Here is a 21,695-nt window from a genome sequence, read left to right on the forward strand (position 1 = left end):
CCTCTCTCTCTTTCATGAGAAATATATTGATTCACAGCCTTATGACTAAATCTTTGTGCACATTTATTATTATTTCTTTTGGTCAGATCTTTAGAATTGCTGGTTGAAAGCTTTAATGCACATTGTCAACGTGCCCTTCAGATACTATACACCAATTCATCCTCCATCCAGGAGTGTATAAGTGCCATTTTCCCATTTCCTTGTTAACATTGAATACTTTCATGAAAATATTTTTCTCTAGATCTGCTCTTAAAGGGTTTTAAGAGATCTCTTCCTCACTGGGTGCAATTTAATTTTACCAACCGGAACATTAAACTAAGACTGAAGCTGTGCTCATCAGAGTGTTTAACACAGAGAGCTCATTGCCTGCCCTTGGAAGGTTGCAGCTCTGGTCCCGGCAGGCCGTACTCCTCGATGTCGCAGACATGCACCAAGCCGTCCTGGTCAGCCACATAGTCACAGGTGTCTCCTGCTGTCACTGCCATGCTGCTGATCCGGGCTTTGTCTCTGGACTGAAAGACACACGCACAGGGATCATTACACAGAATACACACAGAGGGCGCATTACATATACACACACAGGGTCCATCTCACACACACACGCACACACACACACACGGCCCATCGCAGGTACAGCTTACTTGTCAGACCATGGCAAGTGAAATGCTATCTCCCATTTATAGTAAGAACTAGTCACTGTGCTGGTATTAATCCTCCAGTAAAGTAGACATACAGATAGAAAGGGCTTGGAGCCCTGATGAGCTGCTGCGTCACTTAGGCTAGTGTCAAAACAGACAGACAGACAAACAAACCCAAACCTGAAGCATGGAACTTATTACCAAACCACGGCCAAACTTAAGAGTAGTGAAGTTTGCGATGGGACAGGCCTCGCGAACAGCCTCCAGAAGGTGACGGAGCCCTGGAGGAGGGGAGCAGGAGGAAGGGCGCCTGGGCGTCTGTGCCTTGCGTTTCCCGAGCTCCCTGCTCGGTAGCTGCTTTTAACTTGAGATTTAAAATAAAATCCTAGAGCTTTGGAGCAGGACGTTGGCCCACTCATTACATGTTACTGAAGGCTGGAGGTCCTGTCACCCGGGTGACATCACCGAGCTAGTTAGTGGGCTCGGGAACCGGCCCCCACCGCTGATCCCCAGCGCAGGATCCTTTGCTCATCTTGCCGCCGAGCAGGCTGGCGTTAGTCCGCCTGGGCTCCAAGGCGAGACCGGAGCAGCCGGAGGGAAAGGGCAGCGGGCGCAGCCGGGGCGTTCTGACCGCCTGGAGATGCTTCCTCTCCAAACCCGCCCGCAGCGCCGCAGGGAAGAGCCGTGCGGGCTCCCTTCTGCCCTCGGGCCACGGGCCGCCAGGGCTGGGCGGCTGATCCCAGCGCCGCTGCCCGCGCCTTCAGGAAGGTGAGGCAGGAAGCACTCCGGCCTGGGCCTGGGGGCAAGGAGAGCGTTTTGGTTGTGCTCCCAGCTCTTTTCTCATCCTCTCCTGGGTCTGTCCCCGGGTCACAGAGCTGCCCCCGGCCTGGGGCCTGAAGCCGAGGCGGCGCACGAAGAAGGTTAGGAACCAGCCCAGCCTGGTTGACCGGGTGAAGGCAGACGTGAAGGCTGAGGGCCCCTGTGGCTCAGGGCACCCTGGCGTTGCCATAGGACCCGGGGAGAGAGACAGGGATTGGGAACTTGGTGTGGGCTGGAGGGCGGGGCCCGCGAGCTGGTGGGGAGGTCGGGGATTAGCCCGGGACTCTGTGGACACTTCCCAAGAGGTCCCCACTCCCTGGGATTCCTGGATTGGAATAATACTAATTAACCTGCATGCCACTTTTTACATTTGCCAAGATGCAGAACCATGTGAAATCACGTGGTACTGGGTTATCAGTCCCAGGGTCAGACGAGGAAATGGAGATTTAAAACAGTTACAAGCTTTGCTCAAAGCCATCAAGAGTTCATTCTTTCCTTCACTCGTTTTTTATCGGGTCTGTGCACTTGGGAAACCACGGTGGACAAGGCAGACTGAGGCCCTGCCAGCAGGTGGACGACCACCACAGCAAGGCTAATCCACTTAGTGGAACTTCCTGTGTCAGGCACTGAGCTCAGTACCTTCTCAACACCACCATGGTCAGTTAGCACAGCAATCCCAGTTAGACATCATGCTCTTGATTTTACAGGCAGTGAGACCGTGGTTTAGAAAGAACCGCATTGCCTGAGGTCACACAGCTCATACGTGGAGGTGCTGAGATTCAAACCCAGATGTGTTTGCAGCCAAAGCCCGTGCCCTTGACATTGGGCTTTGTGGTTGTCCTTGGGGCACTGAGGATTCTCAGAGACAGATGGAGGGTTACCTACATGGTGGTGAGGCTCCTGCAGGCTCCTCGGCCCCCGTATCCTCCCTGAAGCCTGGGGTGTGTGGTCAGCGATGGGCTAAGGTGTCACCTTACTCTCAGATTATCCGGCTCTGGGGGTATTGCCCTAGAGGGTGGTGGGAGGGAGGATGATGAAAAAGGGGGAGGGGCAGCAGAGATAACCCCCTTCACCTGCCCACTTCATCCTAGGGTAGGGGCGGGTGTGCTGCTCCCCCACTCCCCTACGCGTGGTCTGGAGGAGCATTTCACTTCCCAAAACCTCAGTTTTTTCATCCATGACAGGGAGACAATACTTGCTAGTTCACAGAGTTTCAGGGAAGAGTAAACTAGGGACTCTATGGGAGTCGTGCTCCATGACCTTGCTATGAAGCTGAATGGAGATACTGCACCTAAGGTACTCAGAGCACAGAGACACTCAACAAATGGTAACCATTCTAGTTACTGTTACTTAATTCTCTAGCCTCAGTTTCCTCATCTATGAAAATGGGTCCAATAGCACCTATCTCCCTGGGTTGATGTGAGTACTAAATGAGGTAATACATTAAAAGTACTCAGGAAAATGACATACAGGATTAAATATGTTACTTATATAATTATTAGCATATTGTTATTATATTTACTGTATTATTAACTACTAAATACTATTATTAATAAAAATACTATCTTATTTAAATTATTATATTATTATTTTGTTCTAATATTATTCACAAATAAACTAAATATTATTATATTGTTTCCCTAAATAAAAAGCTTTCATCTCTTAGAAGCAGTGAATGAATTCAGCAAAGTAGCAGGATACAAAGTCAACAGACAGAACTCAGTTGCATTTCTATATATGACCAAGGAACAATCTGAAAAGTAAATTTAAAAAAAGAAACCTCCATTTAGAATAGCATCAAAAAGACTGAAATACTTAGGAATTAACCAAGGATGTGAATGACTTGTACAATGAAAACTAAAAAACATTGTTGAAAGAAATTAAGACATAGATAGAAACACATCCCATGTTCATGGATTGGAAGAAATATTGTTAAAACGTCAATACTACCAAAAGCGATGTATAGATTCAATGCAATCTCTATCAACATCCCAAAGATGTTGTTGGCAGAAATAGAAAAAGCCATTTTAAAATTCATAAGGAATGTCAAGGGACCCCTGAGAGCCAAAACAATCTTGAAAAAGAAGAGAAAACTCGAGGACTCACACTTCCTTATTTCAGAACATTTGACAAAGCTACAGTCATCAGAACTGTGGCACTGGCATAAAGACAGATGCACAGGACAGTGGAATGGGATAGAGAGCCCTAAAGTAAACCCTCACATTTATGGTCAAATGATTTTTGACAAGGGTGCCAAGACCCTTTTCAGTCTTTTCAACAAATGGTGCTGAGAACACTGGATATCCATCTGCAAAGGAAGAAATTTGGACCCTTAACTAACACCAGGTACAAAAATTAACTCAAAATGGATGAAAGACCTAAATGTAAGACCTAAAACAATAAAACTCTTAGAAGAAAACATAGAACAAAAGCTGCATGACATTGGATTTGACAATGATTTCTTGGATATGGCACCAAAAACACAGGTAATAAAAGAAAAAATAGACATGTTGGACTTCATGAAAATTAACCTTTTGTGCATCAAAAGACACTATCCATAGAGTAAAAAGGAAGCCTACAGAATGGGAGAGAATATTTGCAAATAATATATTGATAATAGATTAATATCCAGAATATATAGAAAACTTCTGAAACACAACAATAAGAAAAAACAAGCAGTTTCAAAAAAGCAAAGGACTTGAACAGACATCTTTCCAAAAAAGGTATACAAAGGGCCATAAGCACATGAAAAGATGCTCAACATCACTAATCCTTAGGGAAATGCACATCAAAACCACCATGAGATACCACCTCACACCCATTAAGACGGCTACTAACAAAAACCAGAAAATAACAAGTGTTGGTCAGGACGTGGAGAAATCGGAACCCTGTGCACTGTTGGCAGGACTGTAGAATGGCAGAACCCCTGTGGAAATCAGTATGGTGGTCTCTCAGAAAATCAGAACTAGAAGTATCATGTATCCAGCAATTCCGCTTCTGGGAATATAGTCAAGAGAATCAAAAGCAGGGTCTTGAAGAGATATTTGTACAAGCATGCTCATGGAAACATTATTCACAACAGTTAAAAGGTGGAAGCAATCCAAGTATCAATGGATGAATGGATAAGCAAACTGTGGTATATATACCTAATGGAATACTATTCAGCCTTAAGAAGGAAGGAAGTTCTGCAATATGCTACAATATGGATGGACGTTATCTTTGAGGATGTTATGCTAGGTGAAGTGAACCAGTCATACTGTATGATTCCATTTCCATGAGTAATCGAGATCATAAAGACAGGAATTGTAATGGTGGCGGCCAGGGCCTGGGGGCAGTGGGGACGGGGGAGTTATTGTTTAATAGGTACAGAGTTCAGGTTCAAGAAGAGTTATGGGGAAGGATGGAGGTGTTGGCTGCACAACTGTGAATGTATTTACACCACTGAACTATAGACTTAAAATAATTAAGATGGCAAATATTACATTATGTGTATTTTACCACAATTAAAAAAGAAGAAGAAGAATAGAAAGAGCTTTATTTTCTCAGTGAACTCACAAATTTCTGGATTTTAGCCTGGCTGAAATCTCTTGGTCTCTCTCTTTCGCTCTCAAATTCTTTCTCTTTGATGTAGCGGAAGATGTAACAATTCCCAATACGTAGAAGGAAGAATGAAGCTAAAATATTGAAAAGTTGGCAGAAAAAATATGTTTTCAGCTTTGCTTGCACGACCGCCTTTCTCTCTTAACTCCCCTCTCTACAGAGGATGACTTCAGGAGAAATGTCCAGATGGTTTTCCAAGTAAGATGGCAGCCTCTTAAACAGTCCCATGTGAAAAGAGACCACTGTGTTCCATTCTGCCCTTCAGGAAGAGCCAGTACCGCTCTTTCCCAGAAGGGTGGGGGAACTTTCACATATTTCCACCTAATTTGTGCAATTTTTGCAGTGTTGAAATGTGAATAATTGGGAGCTATGGCTGGCTTTGCATTTTTGGAGTAGAAGAGGAGGTTTTCAAAACCAGCAGTCACATAACTTTAAGCAATAAATGCTGCTTCAAATAGGATTTTAAATTAGAACTGCTGGCTGAAAGGTCAACATTGCATTCTTGGCCAGTGACTTAATTTTCATTTAAATGCAATGAAAATAAACCTTTAGAAGGAAATGCCACCATTTTTCCCCCTAAAGATTTAAAAAATTCTTAGGCACTCTCAGAAAGAGCTCCACAGGAGAGGCTTTTTTTATGTGTAGTAAAGGGGGTTAGAATAGACTGGATAATAAATCTGCAGGTAAGACTTTCTTTTTAATCTCGTGGTGTCCAGTGGTTTCAGTTTCAACCCCTGCCCTCCAGAGTGTCTCTCAAGCACAGAGGGGCTGACTGCATCACTGTATCATTACTTTACCTGTTGGGCATGCACATTTTGTCTCTGGATTTACACTGACTCCCCTGAGGGCAGCACCAGGCCCCACATCTCTCTCTAGTCTCCTCTACGCATCTCCCATGGAGTTATGCCCGTGGAAGCAGCTCAAAGATATTTGCTGATCCAATGAATCATTAGAGCTTTTCCTTGGCTACTAAATCATCAAATGCCCAAAGCAGGTATTGTCGTCTGGGGCTCATGGCTCTCTAAGGGTTTGCTGGTTGGGTTTCAGGAGATGCAGGAGCTCTCCAGTTTTATGCAGATATGCCCAGCACCCTGTGTCTCTCTTGTTGGGGCCCCATGGGTGTGAGGCAGTGGGTCCTCTGGCTTTTGGCAGATGCGGGTCTTCAGATGGCCGCTGGGAGAGGATGGGCCTGGACTCTGGACGTGGGGAGAGAAGGGGTAAGAAGCCCATTTGGCTGTGGGCTCCTGCCAGTTTTCCAGTCCAGCACCGCCAGCAATGAAACTGACAGACGAGTGGATCCTCCCATGTGTATTTTCCCATGTGGTTCAGGACTTAAGGGGGAAAGGGATGTGATTACCAGCCCCAAGACCTGGCACCGGGCCTGGCACATAGCAAGGGCTTGTCAATATTCTTTGAATGAATAAGTGAATGAATGAACCCATCCAAGAGAAAGGGGCTTGGAGAAATGGACCCAGGGCAGGGAAACTGGGGACAGTAGGGGTGGGAGGGTGGGGAGAAGTTTTGCAATACAGTATACAAGAAGTAAGGACAGGCCCCAGTGGGACGGTGGGTTAGGGGGCTGTAGGCCATGTGAGGACCCAGGAACCTGAGGCCACTAGAGGGGGCTGATGGTGAGGGTGGCATAAAGCCTGAGGGCACACAGATGAGTGGCCATCAGGAGATGATGTCTGAACTGGGCGGGTGGGGTGGGTCTGGCTTGCTTGCTAGGTGATAGAAGCACGTGGAGGGTGGTCCTAAAAGCAGAGGAGAACAGTCAGCACTGGAAGAGCTGTACCAGCAAGGCCCAAGGGGCGGGCAGGGGATGAGAAAAGGGCTCCTGGAGGTGGTGGGCTGGCCTGCGAGATGAGCTTTCATGGATGGGTGCCTGAGGATGTGGACTGAGCTAGCTCAACTCTTAAGCTTCCTTCCAGTTTAGGGAATCTGAATCTCCATCTGACGAGTTAAGCCTGAATTCAGGCCAATCCCTTATAACCGGAAGCCACCCAAAGCTGAGGCTCCTTGAGACAACTTGCTGGGAGCCCAAGGCTGCCAGGCCAATCAGAGTGTCCGTGGAGGCCACCCCGCACCTACCTTCTCCGTCTTCTGCTCCTTCAGGGGGGCTAGAGGTGTTGAGCTTGCAGTACCCGTGGCCTGAGATGACATTCCAAATGATGCTCTCGCCATCATCGTGGGAGGTGGCCAGGAGGAAAGGTGGGCAGTAAGCCACACAGAGGACGGCCTCCTTGTTCCTGTGGTTCTGGGAGAGACAGAGAGGGACAGATTGAGAAATCCAGTCCCCAGCCACCCACAGCTAACTTCCCTCCATTTGGTGCCTAAGACAGAGGATCCTGTGGTTGCCCACATCAAGGACTCACCGGAACCTCGTGGCCCAGCCCAGAGGACCAGGGGGTCCCCCAGGCAGGCGTCTGCTTGCAGGTCAGCGAGAGAGGTGCTGCGTCTCCTGCAGCCAGTTTTGTCACCTTCCCCAGGCAAGCGCTACTCTAGCAGCTTCCTTACCTCCACATGGCGCTGGCAATATCGGAATGCTGATGGGAAAGGACAACGGAACCCAAGCACTGGCCAAAGGGGTGTGGTCTCCCCAGAGCCCCACATCTGAATTCCAATGTGTGGAGTCCCTCAACTCAATTCCCCCAGGGCTCCCATCTGCCCCCATCTGTGGCTCACCAGTGCTGTTAGGAACTGGAATTATCTACTCTCCTTGAAAGGAAGATTTTTGGATGTGGATCCTTAAGAAAGATAAGAAATGAACATATTTTTGGTTTTGAGACTAGTCTGCAGACTTCAAAGAGTCCCTGGCCGTTATCCTTTCCACTTTCTCACTGGGGAGCAGTTTCCTTGTGGAGAGAATTGGCCTTTCTTGGGGCTGTAAAGATATTTTTTTCTCCCTTGCCCTCACCTAGTTCCTACAGAGCGTCCCTTGAGGACCTATCCGCGATCATCTAAGATGCCTCTTCTGCTTGAAAGCTGCTGGGAAGATGGTGGGTAAGACAGTTGGGAAAGAGACATTCATTCAATGGCTTCTCGTGCTCCCACTCGGCTCACGCTCTCCCCCTTCCTCCTCCTCTCGGCTGCTGTTCCCTACCTTGGCCTCCTGGAAAAATCCTAGTAATCTTTTAATATCCTGTACGGTGCTAGAGCAAAGTTAGCAGTTCCCAGCTGTCCCAGCTTTCTCCAGCGTTTCATACATTATTATAGCATCTGTCACATCGTGTGATGATTATTTCCTTAGTTGATCGCCTTGCCAGCCTGTGAAATTCTGGGCCGGGAATCACATTTTATTCATGTTTCTATCTTCTGTGTCTACCCTCTAAGGATGGCACTATGACAGGGCTTGATCAATAGGTGTTGAAAGAATTGATAACTGAATGAATAAATATTTGAATAAACTAACACTTCACTGACTCTGGCATGACTTCTGCCCTTCCAATGACCATGGCTTCCCTCGGGTCATCTTCTGCATAACTGTGTTCTTTCAGTCAGCAATCACTCATCTGCAGACTCCACGAAGGCAGGGACCGTGTGGTGACCACTTTGCTCATTGCTGCATCTTCAGTGAACGGCGCACAGTGGGCCCACAACAGGCATTTGATGTATGCTTGCTGAATGAACACATATTAATAGGGCATCTAAGATAAACCAGACACCAAGCTGTTCCTGGGAATGTGATAGAGAAAACAGACAAGGTCTGTCTTCACTGAATTTGTATTCTAGTGACTTGTAGCTTTTGGAATATTTATAAGGGCGTAATGTAAGGTTGGGTGGTGGGAAGTGGTTATTATTCACAGTAACCATTCTTTCTTAACACTTGTCTCAAAGGCTTGGCATCCAGACAATTCTGAGAGATGTCACTCAACCCTGAGAAGCTGTAGAAAGTTGGGGGCAATTTGAGTGCTAACAAGAATCGTAAGAAGTCCCTCACAGGTGGAAGGAATGTCATCGCTTAGGTTCCCCAGCCACCCAAGGATGGCACAGTGAATGCGTACAGTTTTGCATGCCAAGAACAAATAGGAAGTGGATGCTTCTTTGAGGAAAGTCATACGTATCACATCCTGGGCTGCCATTCCTACACCGCAGGACTCTAGGCTGAGCTCAAGGGGAGATGCATGGGTTTGCTCCTGGGCCTCATGTCCCAACCTGGACACAGGCCATCACTCTTCTTGGAGCTGAAGCAGCTGCTGGAAGCTCAGTGCTACTGGCTCTACCTGCATCCCAATCACGAAACCCCGCCACAGCAAAGGCTTTTGAGATGCTGTGATCACCCTAGGCAGATGCAGGCCCAGGAGACTCAGGGTGAACCCCAGGAGTGAAGGACATCCCCATCAAGTGCCACTGTCTGGGTTGAGAGCCGGACAGTGGACCAGGGCTCACCAGGTCATCCTGCCAGTGTGCTTGTGGCTTCCGGAAGTGATGAAAATGAGACGGTGTGTCCTGTATTCAAAGCCAAACAGGAGAAGTTGTACAAGCAGTAAAATGAGCTGCCAACACACTCACAGCTTCAGGGAGAGGTGATGGCACATTTTATAACCCTACCCCTCACCCTACCAGTGATGTGGATTTTTGAAATGTCAAAGCAAATTCCCCTACTGCCAGTGGGAATAAAAGGCAATCCAGTCCTGATGTTTGGGCTGATTGCATTCCAGCAAATCATATGTCAACTGACAGGCTCTCCTCGGATGGTCTGCATAGCTTCACCTCTGTAATGAGACCCAGAACTGTTGCAGGGGCTAAAACAAAAGCCATCAGCTCAGGAGCCTGTAGTACCAAAGAACAAATTCAAAGGCGGGACCTCTCAGGTAGTCATCTTTCAAATCATCTGAGGATGCAAGGAACACAGCCAGCCTGCACAAAAGCTGAGAAGACTAGGCAAGGTGAGGGGGAGCCACAGGTGTCAAGGTACGGTCTGGTTTGGATCCCCAAAGATGCCCTCTCTGCCCCGATAGTTTGTCTGCCTAGGACTGTGTGACATTGTGATTTATAATTAGAAATATGTATTTGGTTTTTGTTTCCATTCTGAATTTCCTAAGTGCTGACCATGGAAGCTCCTTGCCCTTTCCCCATACTGCGCCCTATGCACCTCTCCCATCTGGCTGTTCCTGAGTTATATCCTTTTATAATAAACTGGCAATCCAGTAGGAAAAAAGTTTCTCTAAGGTCTGTGAGCTGCTCTAAGCCAATTAATATAACCCAAGGAGGGGAGTCTTTGGAAACTCCTATGTTATAGCCAGTTGGTCAGAGGCACAGGTGACAACCTGGATTTGCAAATGGTGTCTGAAGTTGCGGTGAGGAGTCTTGTACCTTATAGGACTCAACCCTGAACCTGTGGAATCTGACGCTCTCTCAAGGTAGGTAGCGTGAGAATGGAGTTGAATTGTAGGGTACCAGCTGGTGTTGGAGAACTGCTTGTTGGCGTGAGGAAACCCCCATACATCGCAACTGGGCACAGAGTCATTACACTTCTTCCCGTAGAAAAGAACTAGTGAGAAGAAACTGAAAAAGGAAAAGTATAAACTTTTTTTTTAAAAAAGGGAAGCAGGAAGGAAAGATGAGACAGAGAAGAGAGAGAGAGGAGGAAACTTTTGTCTATATCATGGTGTGACTTGTACCAACAATGGCATAAAGAATTTCTCCAAAATCTGTTTTTAAAGGGAAAAGAATCAACGGGGGGTGAGTGTGGGAAAGGAAATCAGTCTGAAGCAGAGTTTTGAAATACCATAGTTTTGTACATTTCACTGACAAAGTACACGTTTATTCTTCTGTCCCATTCAGCAGCTGTGATACGCCCAGAACAACAACAGACCATGACATTTTGATACTTGAGCTTATTATCTGCTTAATTTTTTGCATGGAATCAATACTGTGGCTTAATTTTGTCATGTACATATGATAAATGAAGACAGCAAGAAAACAACCTCTTCTGTTTTTTGCAAAGAGCAAGATAAAACGTGATTTGATAACAGGGTCCGTTTTTTAACTGGTTCTTAAAGGATGCAGAAGCAGAAGCAGGGTACCCGGTTATTTCCAAGGTGCGCTCCACGAGCAGCTGCCTTCCGAAGAATGCCCTGATCCCAAGAGCGTGGTTGAACCACGGAGGCAGGGGCACAAACATAAATTGATCAAGAATTGTTTTTAACATTTCAATGTTCAGGAGGGAACTTATAGGGTTTTTATTCTTTGACTCATGGCTGCTGAATTTAATTACTCTAGTTTGTGATTTATTCCGTAATAAAGTATTTGGTGGAGAGATACAGTGCTTCTGGTCTCTATCCCTACACAGTTATCAAAATGTGCAGAGAATTGCTTCCAATATTCTGGAAGAGCCTCGTTGTCTGAATTACCATCTGGGACCAACCACAGTTTGGGGGAATTCTTCGACACATTTCTTTCTGGAAAATTCCCTTTACTGTCTTGGTGTCTTCCTCCAGGACAAACTTTGTATCAAAAAAGATGCCCCACTAAGTACCCAAGATGCCCCTCTTACAGTCAAGTGGACTATAACTCACTTGTTTTGGCTCACCTCCCAGTAGGTACAATCACAGATTTCATTTTGCTTTTCATCTAGAAAGATAATATTATCAACTTATTCTTCTATCTTAGTTCTTGAATCAGTTTACACACACTGACTTCACCCAACGGATGACTGGGGAAACTTCAGCACTTACTTTCTAGTTTCCAGACCACAGTTATGTGTCTTTCAAGCCATCAAAGCACTGCCACCCTCCCTGCCCTAAAGGGCCGATTCAGCCCTCACTCAGCTACAGGAAGGGGCTCACCTTCTCCTGAAAGACGCCACACAGTGCCTGGCACTCACTGACTCAGCGAATGAGCAGACGCATGTGTGAGGTCAGAGGCAGAACTAGTGATCACACACTTGTTACTCCGAGTAATTTTTATCTTATTTACTTCAATTTCATTTATATTCTCTGATACCTGAAGAAAGTTTGCCTCTGATCTTCCGCATAGTCTCACAGGCCAGAACTGTGGAAATTTTACTAAGAACAGACACAGCACATGAACAAACGGAAAAAGCAGGCTTGAGAACAAAAAATCACAATGACACACAAAAGAGACTAGGTTCATCTAGACTTTGCATGTTTGACTTACACGATGATTAAAATGTTTAGAAAAGTTAAACTCTTAAGAAATCAGGTGTATACCAGGTATATATGTATATATACCAGGTATAAACTCTTTTAAAACTCAGGCAGCGAGGGAGCAAACGCATGGGGTACAGCTGGGACCACAAACATTTATGTGAAGTATGTCCTTGCTACATAGATGTTTAGAGTCATTGGCAATGAAATGCCAGAGAAAAGGAGGTAGGATTGTTACATGCCTCCTAGATTCTCTCCCATTTGATTTCTTCCACATTGACTACAAACGCCCAATCTCGCATCATTATAATATGCGGACCCTTGGTAGAAAATGACTTGCCGTGTTTCAGGGTGTGCAGACAACGCCCGTTGCTGTAGCTCCATATTCTCAGCCAGCCATCTCTGCCTCTGGTGACTAGCCTAGGAAACAGAGCCCCCGTCAGGATGGCATGTCGGGGGTCACCCTGCCTAGTGGTAGAAGATACTAGAGAAGGCACATACCTTCTTCCACTGGGTCAAAGGGCAGACAAGTGATTCCAGCGCTGCCACGAGCCCCAGTAAATTCAGACAACAGTCTTCCTGTTTCAAAGTCCCATACTTTCACCACCTGTATCAGGAAGTTGAAAAAAAAAAGTAGCCTGGAGATACTGGCCATCAAATTAAAGAAAATTTACGTTTAGAAGTCTGCTGTCATAGGTCTGAGAGATAAAATTTACCCCGGAAGTTTCTGTACTTTCAATACAAGTTGGCTTGCCTGAGTGCATTTGTTAGCTAGTCTGCATAACAAAGTACCACGCACCGGGAGCTAAAGCAGCAGGCATTTGTTTTCTCACAGCTCTGGAGTCTGGAAGGCCGAGATCAATTTGCCAGCGGGGTTTGGTTTCTTCTGAGGCGTCTCTCCTTGGCTTGCAGACAGCCGCCTTCTCCCTGTGTTCTCACGCGGTCTTTTCTCTCTGGTGTACACCTCAGAGTCTCTCTCTGTGTCCACATCGCCTCTTGTTATAAGGACACCAGTCAGATTGGATGAGGGCCCACCCTAATAGCCTCATTTTAACTTGATCGCCTCTTTAAAGACTCCATCTCTGAATACAGCCACCTTCTGAGGTGCTAGGTCTTTGGACTTCAACACATGAATTTTGGTGGAACACAATTCAGTCCATAACACTCACTGAGAAGATTAGGAGATTTAGAAATATTGGATAAAATTCTCCTGACCATCTAGGCTCAGAGAAGATAGGTTTGGATTGAATTTTGAGCAGCAAAATTTATTCACCATCAAAGCAAAGCTGAGTGGGAAAGATGACCTGTTTTCTGGGAAGCAGATATAAACCCTCAGGTTTAAGATTTCACTAAGTTCAAATCATTCCAGTCTTGTAGTCACTTTCTTTTAGCCCCATCCCTTGAGGAGCCTTTGACTAAGAATCATCTTTAAAGGGAGCTGGGTAGCATCTGTCACAACTGTTGGAGGAATGTGCCCACTCCGAGGAAGGGCATCTTCTGGGGCAGACTTTCCAGGTCCTGCATCCCAAGGTGGTGACAACGTGGGAGCGGAAAAACTTGAGGACAACGCTCTTTCTCAGGACCATCGAACATTCCTTCTAGTCTTCCCCTTTGTAAAAAAGGCTGCTCCATTGACATTAGAGAAACTTCTTGGTCTCCAAACCAGAAGCCAGGAGGCACTGTTGTTGATTTCTTATTGCTGAGATCAGCAGTGCACTTTGCTTCCTTCCCTCTGTCCTCCTCCAAGGCCAGGGTTCCCAGGGGTGTGTACAGCTCAGGTGTACTCATCCATTCTCCTTAATATTGCAATAAACCCTTAGCATTACTGGGTTTTACTTCAGTGGTTTCAATCTTTGCAAAGTTCCACAATATGCAGTGATTTGTAATATGGTTGTAGTCCAGAATTGAATTAAGTACCTGATGATACGGACGAATGAGCCTGGGCAGACGGCCCAGGATCCACAACCAAGGGAGGCATCCTCTCTCTGGACCTGCCTTCCTGTTATGTGATTAAACACAGCTATTTTTTTTTTTTTTCTAATTCACCCAAGAAGACCACCTGATACTGCTGGTAATGGAAGTGAAAAGACTGAAGTGAGCAATGAAAAAACATCTTTGAAAATGACTTTAGGGTTCTATTTACAGAATCAATACAAGGCTAAAGGTGCTGTGTACCCTCTTCAGGTATACCTATTCACTTGTGTTTTGTAGCGGGAGTTTCATGCCATAGCAGGGGGCTCCTTTAAGAATTTCACTGCCCTATGTTGTTCTTCCTTTTGGAGATTCCATTCAATTAAATATATTAACGAGGTCCTGGGTTCAATTTAATCCACCATTAAAAAATAAAAAATTAAATATTAAAAAATTAAAATGCAAACATGTCCCATATTAAATAGAATTTTGCTAGTAATTTTAAAATAACTTAAAGAATATATTTTAAGCTCACTTGATAAAAAATTATCTGTTATTCTTATAAACTTTCATATTACATAAAACTATGTGTGTTAGGTTGCAGCTCATATGTAATATGTTGTAGACATTTAACTGAACATTAATTTTCATTGTGCAGTTTACAAGCATTTTCAGAGGCTCGGCAGTTGGTGGTTGCCAGCACTCTGCTTATACAACTGGATGGATGAGGCGTAGGACAGTGGTCTTCATAAATTCAGGCTTCACCAAGATCTTGGGCTATACTCTCTCCTGCACAGATATAAAGCGCCATGTGGTTTAGACGCTGTGGATGGTGACAGTGGGCATAATGATGTTAGGAAGATTTCACACAGCAGCAGATTTGCAAGGTGAGCAAATATTCAAATCAATAATTTAATTCAGTAAGTACTGGAGAGTTTATTACCAGTATGTGCCTCATACAGTAACAGCTGTGAGAGTATTTACATCTCAATTCAACATCTACTTAACCACCCCCCACCAGGGGAGATATGCATATCAAAATAATGCTATTGAGGGAGGCAGACTGTGTTATCATAGAATTAGGAGCCCAAATGCTAATGGAGCCATTCATTCTGCCTGAATGTGGGAGGAGATCTAGGACTTTCTTAGAGGAGCTGGCATCTGAGTTGTGCCTTAAAGAATAAGAAGGGTTTTGACAGATCAAGAAGGAAAGAAGAAAAACAGATGCTCTGATTCCTGCCCTCAAGTGCCTGCTGAAATTGTTTAGAAATGAGGCTCACACACGTGAAGCAAAAGAAGGCAGGTGACAACGTGATCCAGGACCCACGGGAGGCACTAGCTGTGGGTGGTCAGGAAGAGGGAGGTGCCTGCGTGAGTCTGAGTGCCAAAGGCAGGTTTTTCCTGGTGGAGATAGGACTTGAGTTGGACCTGGAAGGATTGCTCAGGTGTGTGTGGGAAAAGAAGAGGAAGCAGGAAATTCAGGGGTGGAGTTGGGAAAAGGTTGCGCAGATCCAGGGGCAGGAATGTGCAGGATACTGGGAAGGGAAAAAGGCTGGCTTCCTTGGAGTCAGAGGTGACACTGAAAAACCTGGAGGGCAAATGCTTCTTTATAAGTATGAACCCAAACGATACAGGAATCAACTTTCTTAGAGATGAACTGTGACTGAGTCATCACAAAAAAATTCAACCAACAGACCAGGCAATCTATTTCTCTTCATACTTAATAAAACCATGGTGATCTCTGGAGCAGAAACTAGGCAGGAACAGGGGCAACGACAGCCACGTCTCCCTGGAGGTGCGGCTGAAGCGAGTGTGAACACAAAGAGGATGTGTCCGGACCGTGATGCCCCCAACGCTGGCAATCCTAAAGACGGGGGTGTGCCAGGCTCTGGCAGGAAGAAGGAAAGAGGGCAAGGCCTGGTGGCCTGGGACACTCACGTGTAAGTGCTGGGGCCTCGGCCAGTGATGCAGGCAGTGACTGAACTAAGATGAGGAGATTGCAGACCATTTCTGCATCACGAGAGTAGCTGAGGTGTGCCCTCCCAGGAGGTATGTGATGTGCATTTTCCTTGCTCCAGCTCCTTATTCAAGGAGCAATGATGACTGATGATGTCCCCTCCTGTGGGCCCGACACTGTGCCACTCCTCCAGCACAGGGCCAGCACAAGCCTCACAAGCCCCGGTGACAGGGTAAGCAGAGTGGCATGCTCTGGACCCTCCAGCCCGGTTCAGAACTAGTGTATCAATCATCCTGCACCGTACAAGAGAATCACCGTGAAATAATATCATTCCACAGGACCAGATGGTCCTTCCAAATAGCTCACACTGCAAGCCCCTGGAGAATCTGTGAGCTCTTCCACCCAGCGTTCACAGAAGAGTGTCCAAACAATACTAGGCAATTAGTGGAGAAGAAATGAACAGCCCGTTCCTCACTTCTGGGATCAGAATGTCCTCAGAACATTCTGCTCTGCCCCAAGCTGAGGACAGTGGGGCCCACACTCATAAACGCATCATTGCCAAAGAGACCAAGGGTTGACACTTACTGATTCTTCTGAGCAGCTGACCACCTGCTGGAAGGCGGGGTTGTACTGGCAGCAGGCCATGGGCTCTTCATAGGAAACCACTAGGTTAGACTCATGGGGAGATCGTGCTCATGAAAAACAGAAAGAGGCTGAAACCTTGAACCGGGTGTACAACACGCATATCTGGGGTGAGGCATCGAGTGCTTTATTACAGAACGGTTAAGAGGACGGTCTTGATGGATCTGTGACCTTGAACAAGTCACTGCTCAAAACTCTAACTTCCTTATCTATTAAGTGGGGATAATGGTATCTCCTTTAAAGTGTTGTTTTGAGGATTAGAGAAAACATATATACAGCTGTCCCTCGGTATCCGTGGGCAATTGGTTCGAGAATCCCCCCAAGTGTACCAAACTCCACGGATGCTCAAGCCTCTTAACATAAATTGGCATAGTATTTGCATATAACTTACGCACTTCCTTTCATACACTTTACATAATCTCTAGACTACTTACAATACCCAGTACAATGCGAAGGCTGTGTAAATAGTTGTTGGTGTGTCGCAAAGTCAACTTTTGCTTTTCGGAAACTTCCGGAATTAATGTTTTTTTCCAGCCACGGTTGGTTGAATTTGCTGATGCAGAGCACATGGATAGGGAGGGTCGACTGTAATGTCCTTAGCACAGAACCTCCCATAACACAACTGGCATGAAATGAGCAGTGGCCACGAACCACGAAAACTGGTATCACATGTGTCCTTGCTGGGGCAGCCAGAGTGCGATTTCGTGAGAACCGTGAAACCAGAGAATCACTGCAGAGTGAACCTTCTTCCCTATTAATTTACATCTTCCCTGAAACAAACTCTGTTATCCCATTCTGAATCCTCAAGCCTGAATAGCAGAGCTTCTCCCTCACAGCAGGGCCAGGGCCAGGCCAGGTCCTGGGAGGCCCTGCAGCATGCCTCCCACGGGAACCCAGGAGCAAAGGGGTGCCTGTGCCCGTGGACTGTGTCCCCTGAGCCACCTCTGGGAGGTCAGCACACAGAACGGACAGCCCTCGGAGTTAAGCCACCCCCACCCCTTCGCACTAATTTCCTCATCTGTAAAATGGAATCTTTTATAGACATTTTATGAGGAGGAAGTGAGGGAAAGGATGTAAGATGTCTGGAGGAGTCTGGCACGTAGAGGACACTGAATAAACGAATGTTGGTCCCCAGCCTGCACTCTCTTTACTGTTCCCACGCCCGGTCAGCCCCAAGCCTGAGCCACTAACCAAGATTCGGGGACCTGAAGCCTCCGATTTAGCGCCAGAAGATTCTCGGTGCGGGTGAATCCCTTTCAAGGAAGAACAAGATTTGGCATAAGGATGATTAGAACTTTCCCACGATGGTCCCTGGATGGCGGGATGTGAAGGTGGAGTCTGGCCAGTGTGTGAGGAAGGGGAGGGTGTGGGGAGCAGAGTCCCAAAGAGAGAGCTGGGCTTCCAGCCAGGCCCTGCTTCCTTCACCTGCGTCCCTTTCCCAGCACGGGAGGGAAAACGAAGTCCCCCCACTTCACAGATGAGGAAACCAGCAGGACACTGAGCCGGACCAGGCAACTCGCTCGAGACCACAAGATCCCGAGGGACAGAGCAGGGAACGAAGACCTTCTCTGGCACCTACGCGCTGGTGCTAGAGACAGGCTGTTTCTGCCATGGGGTGGAATTTCAGACACTTCGCTCCCCTAAAAAGTCAATCACACAGGCTGTTTGTTCTATACAGTGGTGTCATGCGGACCAAACAGCAGTTTGACTGACTGGCAGTCCTGTTTTTCAGCTGGTTGCTTTGGCATCGTGAGTGAAGAGCCTGACTTCCAGGCCTGGCTGCAATGCCAGTCTGGCAGGGTCCCTGTGTGTCCCTGAATGGTTGCCCTGCTTTGGGGACAGGAGTGGTTGATGCCTTAGGACTGAATAAGCAGCCCTGGGGCTTTTTGGACAATTTCTTACAGGAGGAGGGCCAGTGGTTGGAATAGGGCTCGAGAGGTAGATTCCAGACTTTTGGATGATATAGGGATCTGGTGCCGGAGTAATTAGTAGGAAATGTTAGACAGCTTGCCAAACATACACTGCCAGCCAGGGACGTGGGGCAGACAGTCCCGGGGCTCACACAGAGACCTCAGCTGCGGATCGTTAAGGTTGGAAGCAGCTGCACTGGGCTCTGCAGTACCTTCTGGAGAGCTGACCGCTCGGGGCCCAGAGGGTAACCCCCTACCTGAGCCGCAGGTGCAGGAGAGCGATGGCGTCAGTGGACACACACAGGGCTCTGGGGTGGGGTGGGGGTAGAGGCAGGCCCCAGGCTCCCCCTAATACCGCTGGCTTTGGAGGAGGCAGTAAATAGGCAGCTGGCGGTCTTCAGATCCCAGATCTGAGGAGGAAACGAGGAAAAAGTGACCTCAGCTCCTGAACAGCCTGCTTCTCTGTGTTTCCAAAGCTGTCACCTGCTGTGGGGTCTGGTTAGGCTTGAGGGAAGTTTAAACACTGCCCCAATCCCACCTCACCCAAAGGAAAAGTAGTAAAAGGACTTTCTTCTCCTTTGTTGTTTGTAAAGGAAGCAGAAAGCGGGGACCGAGTTCCTGAGCCCCTCGGCCATGCCGAAGCTGCCCGAACAGCGGGGGCACTGCAGCCAAGCCACCCCAGAGCTGTGCTTAACTCCCTTCTTCCCACGGGCCCAGCTTCCATGGCGGGGGCTCACACGGTGGGCCTGATCTGTAGTGCAGAGTTACCACTATCCCCCAGATACGTTCCCATTTCTTACGACAGGTCCTCAAAACCAGCCACCGAAGAGACACTTGGAGGACACAGGGGACAAACCTCAGGAGTGGCTATTGGTTGAGAGCATGGAGGTCCCGAACCCCTGCCTGAGAATCCCAGCTTCACTGCCTTACGGCTGTGTGGCCTTGGGCAAATTACTATACTCACTTTCCCTCAGTTTCTTCATCTGTAAAATGGGGAGAATAAGAACAGTACTTACCTTATAGAGTTGTTTTAAGGAATTTAAAATTTTAATAAAGAGTGTTTATGATAGTGGCTAGAAAATGGTATAATATAGTTAGAATGATAATATTATTGTTAATCATTTATTTTGATTGGCACACAAGTCATGCTGTGGTTCATGTGGGATCTTAAGGTTCTGTGATCTGATGAGAATTGCAAGGAGTGGCTGCATTTTGCCTGCTTCTCTGTGTTTGTTACTATGTATTATGTAGATCAGCTATGTCTCCAGTCTTGAAGGAATGGCCTTATTTAAGAGATGTCCTCTGGGGCTCAGAAGAGCAAGCCTGCCTGGCCACCAGAGCCAGGTGTTCAAGGGGTGTGCCTTATGTGGGCTGCACGTGCCCTCCAGCTGTGGTGGGGCTGTGGCTGCCTTGGGGCGCTGGTGAGCCAGGCTATTGTTTCCCTGGCTGTGGGACCCTGCCAGGGTGTGGGGTGGACGGGGCTGTCAGTGGGGCTTGCCCACTGGTGCCAACAGCTTAGATGGAGAATTCCAAAATGGTGCCCACCAGCACCGGCATTAGCAAGGAAGACAGAACGCATGAATGGCTCCTGTCAGCGACTCAGTGCCCAGGAAGTATCCCAGCTGGCTCCTGCTTCTCCAGCAGACACTTGAAGACTAGTAAATGGGTACTCTCCGCCTATGAAACATACACTGATCAACTGGTGTTTTTGCGCTGGTTTTCAGGTTGGGGGAGTCCGCACATCAGCCTTTTAAGAGCAGGGGTTTTTGTTCCCTGCAGTTCTGTAGTTTTTCCTGGGCACATTCCCCACTGGTTTTCACAGCCAGGTGATTTGGGGGCTTATTTCTCCTACGTAGGATCTAGGGGTTGGGTGCCTGATGTGGAGCTCACACCCCTCACTCCTCAGGGGAAGATCTGTCCTGTTGTGGTCCCTCCCAGTTGTGCACAGGGGGGCGGTCTTTCCTTGGGAGCCTCTATCGCTGACTCTCCTGTGCATCTCAACGCTGCCCTTTTACCTTTTGTTGTGGACGCTCTGTTTATCCAATTTTCAGATCTCTTACTGAGGAAATTATTCCATTTGTAGTTGCAGATTTGTGTCCAAGGGAGGAGGTCAGTTCAGGATCTTCCTGCGCTGCCATCTTGAACCTTCTCACTTGTGTTTGGAGGGGTGGGGTCCTGTCTCTTTGCTGGCTTTTGGCCAGGAGCCTCTCTCAGCTCCTCAGGCACCTACGCTCCTCGTCCTGTTTCCCCTCTGTCTTTAAACCAGCAGTAGTGCACTGAGTCCTTCAAATTCTCCCTTTTCAGCTTCAACTATTTGAGTTAGATTTTTGTCTCTTTGGCTCAAAAGAGTCTCACCTGGTAAAACTACTCTGTAGCGAGCACAGTTCATACACGACCTTTTATGAACACAACTAACCCACAAGGTGGCCCTCCCTCCCATTTTGCAGAAGAGTAAACCAACGTGCAAAAGAATTAGGTAACTTACTTCAGAAGGATTGATGACTTCACCCAAGGTCGTCTAATTTGTGGTAGATTCAGAGCTTAAACCCAAGCCTCCCTGTTTCCAAGGCACTCTGTCTGCACCGCCTCCAAATCTTCCTGTCCACAGTGTAAAGTTACTGGGGAGCAGCTACTGGACTAAGGCATTTCCCAGTTCCCCTCTCACCCAGAGTCATGAACTCAGCAGTAGAATGTGAGAGAACATAATGTGTCATTTATGGCTGGAATTTTTAAAGAGACAGATATGCCTTCTCTATTCTCACACTTGTTCCTAGATTGAGAGGAATCTGAGAACCTAAGCAAGGTGGGAACTCATATGGAGACAGCCCTGTTCTTGAAGGAGAAAAGGTGCCCCTCCCCAGGAGCACCGGCACTAGCAAGGAAGATTGCATAAATGGCTCATAAATGCTGGATTCTTACAGTAGACAGAAATAACTTGCTCTTGTTTCAATCGATGGAAAATATGGGATTTATCTGTTACAGTGGCAAGCCTTACCTTAACTAACAGCCATGCTCTCTTCCTTCCAAGAAATAACTTTCTTTCCATCCTAATTCCTGTTGACACAAAACAGCTGTCTTTGTGGTGTGCAATATTAAATTCACAGAA

At 47.0% G+C, this 21,695-nt stretch overlaps 1 protein-coding gene across 1 annotated transcript; it reads right to left on the reverse strand.

Moving 5' to 3' along the window:
* Positions 1–359: 359 nt before the first annotated feature.
* Positions 360–19,224, reverse strand: LOC105101143 (uncharacterized). The gene is given in 13 exon segments (XM_064492883.1): positions 360–512; positions 840–919; positions 1,270–1,434; positions 7,149–7,314; positions 9,447–9,506; positions 10,813–10,856; positions 11,577–11,633; positions 12,510–12,589; positions 12,671–12,683; positions 12,686–12,776; positions 16,623–16,729; positions 18,945–18,999; positions 19,201–19,224. Coding segments are annotated over 13 exon segments (1,095 nt in total).
* Positions 19,225–21,695: the final 2,471 nt, after the last annotated feature.

Source organism: Camelus dromedarius, chromosome 13 (assembly GCF_036321535.1).
Source record: "Camelus dromedarius isolate mCamDro1 chromosome 13, mCamDro1.pat, whole genome shotgun sequence".
NCBI lineage: Eukaryota > Metazoa > Chordata > Mammalia > Artiodactyla > Camelidae > Camelus > Camelus dromedarius.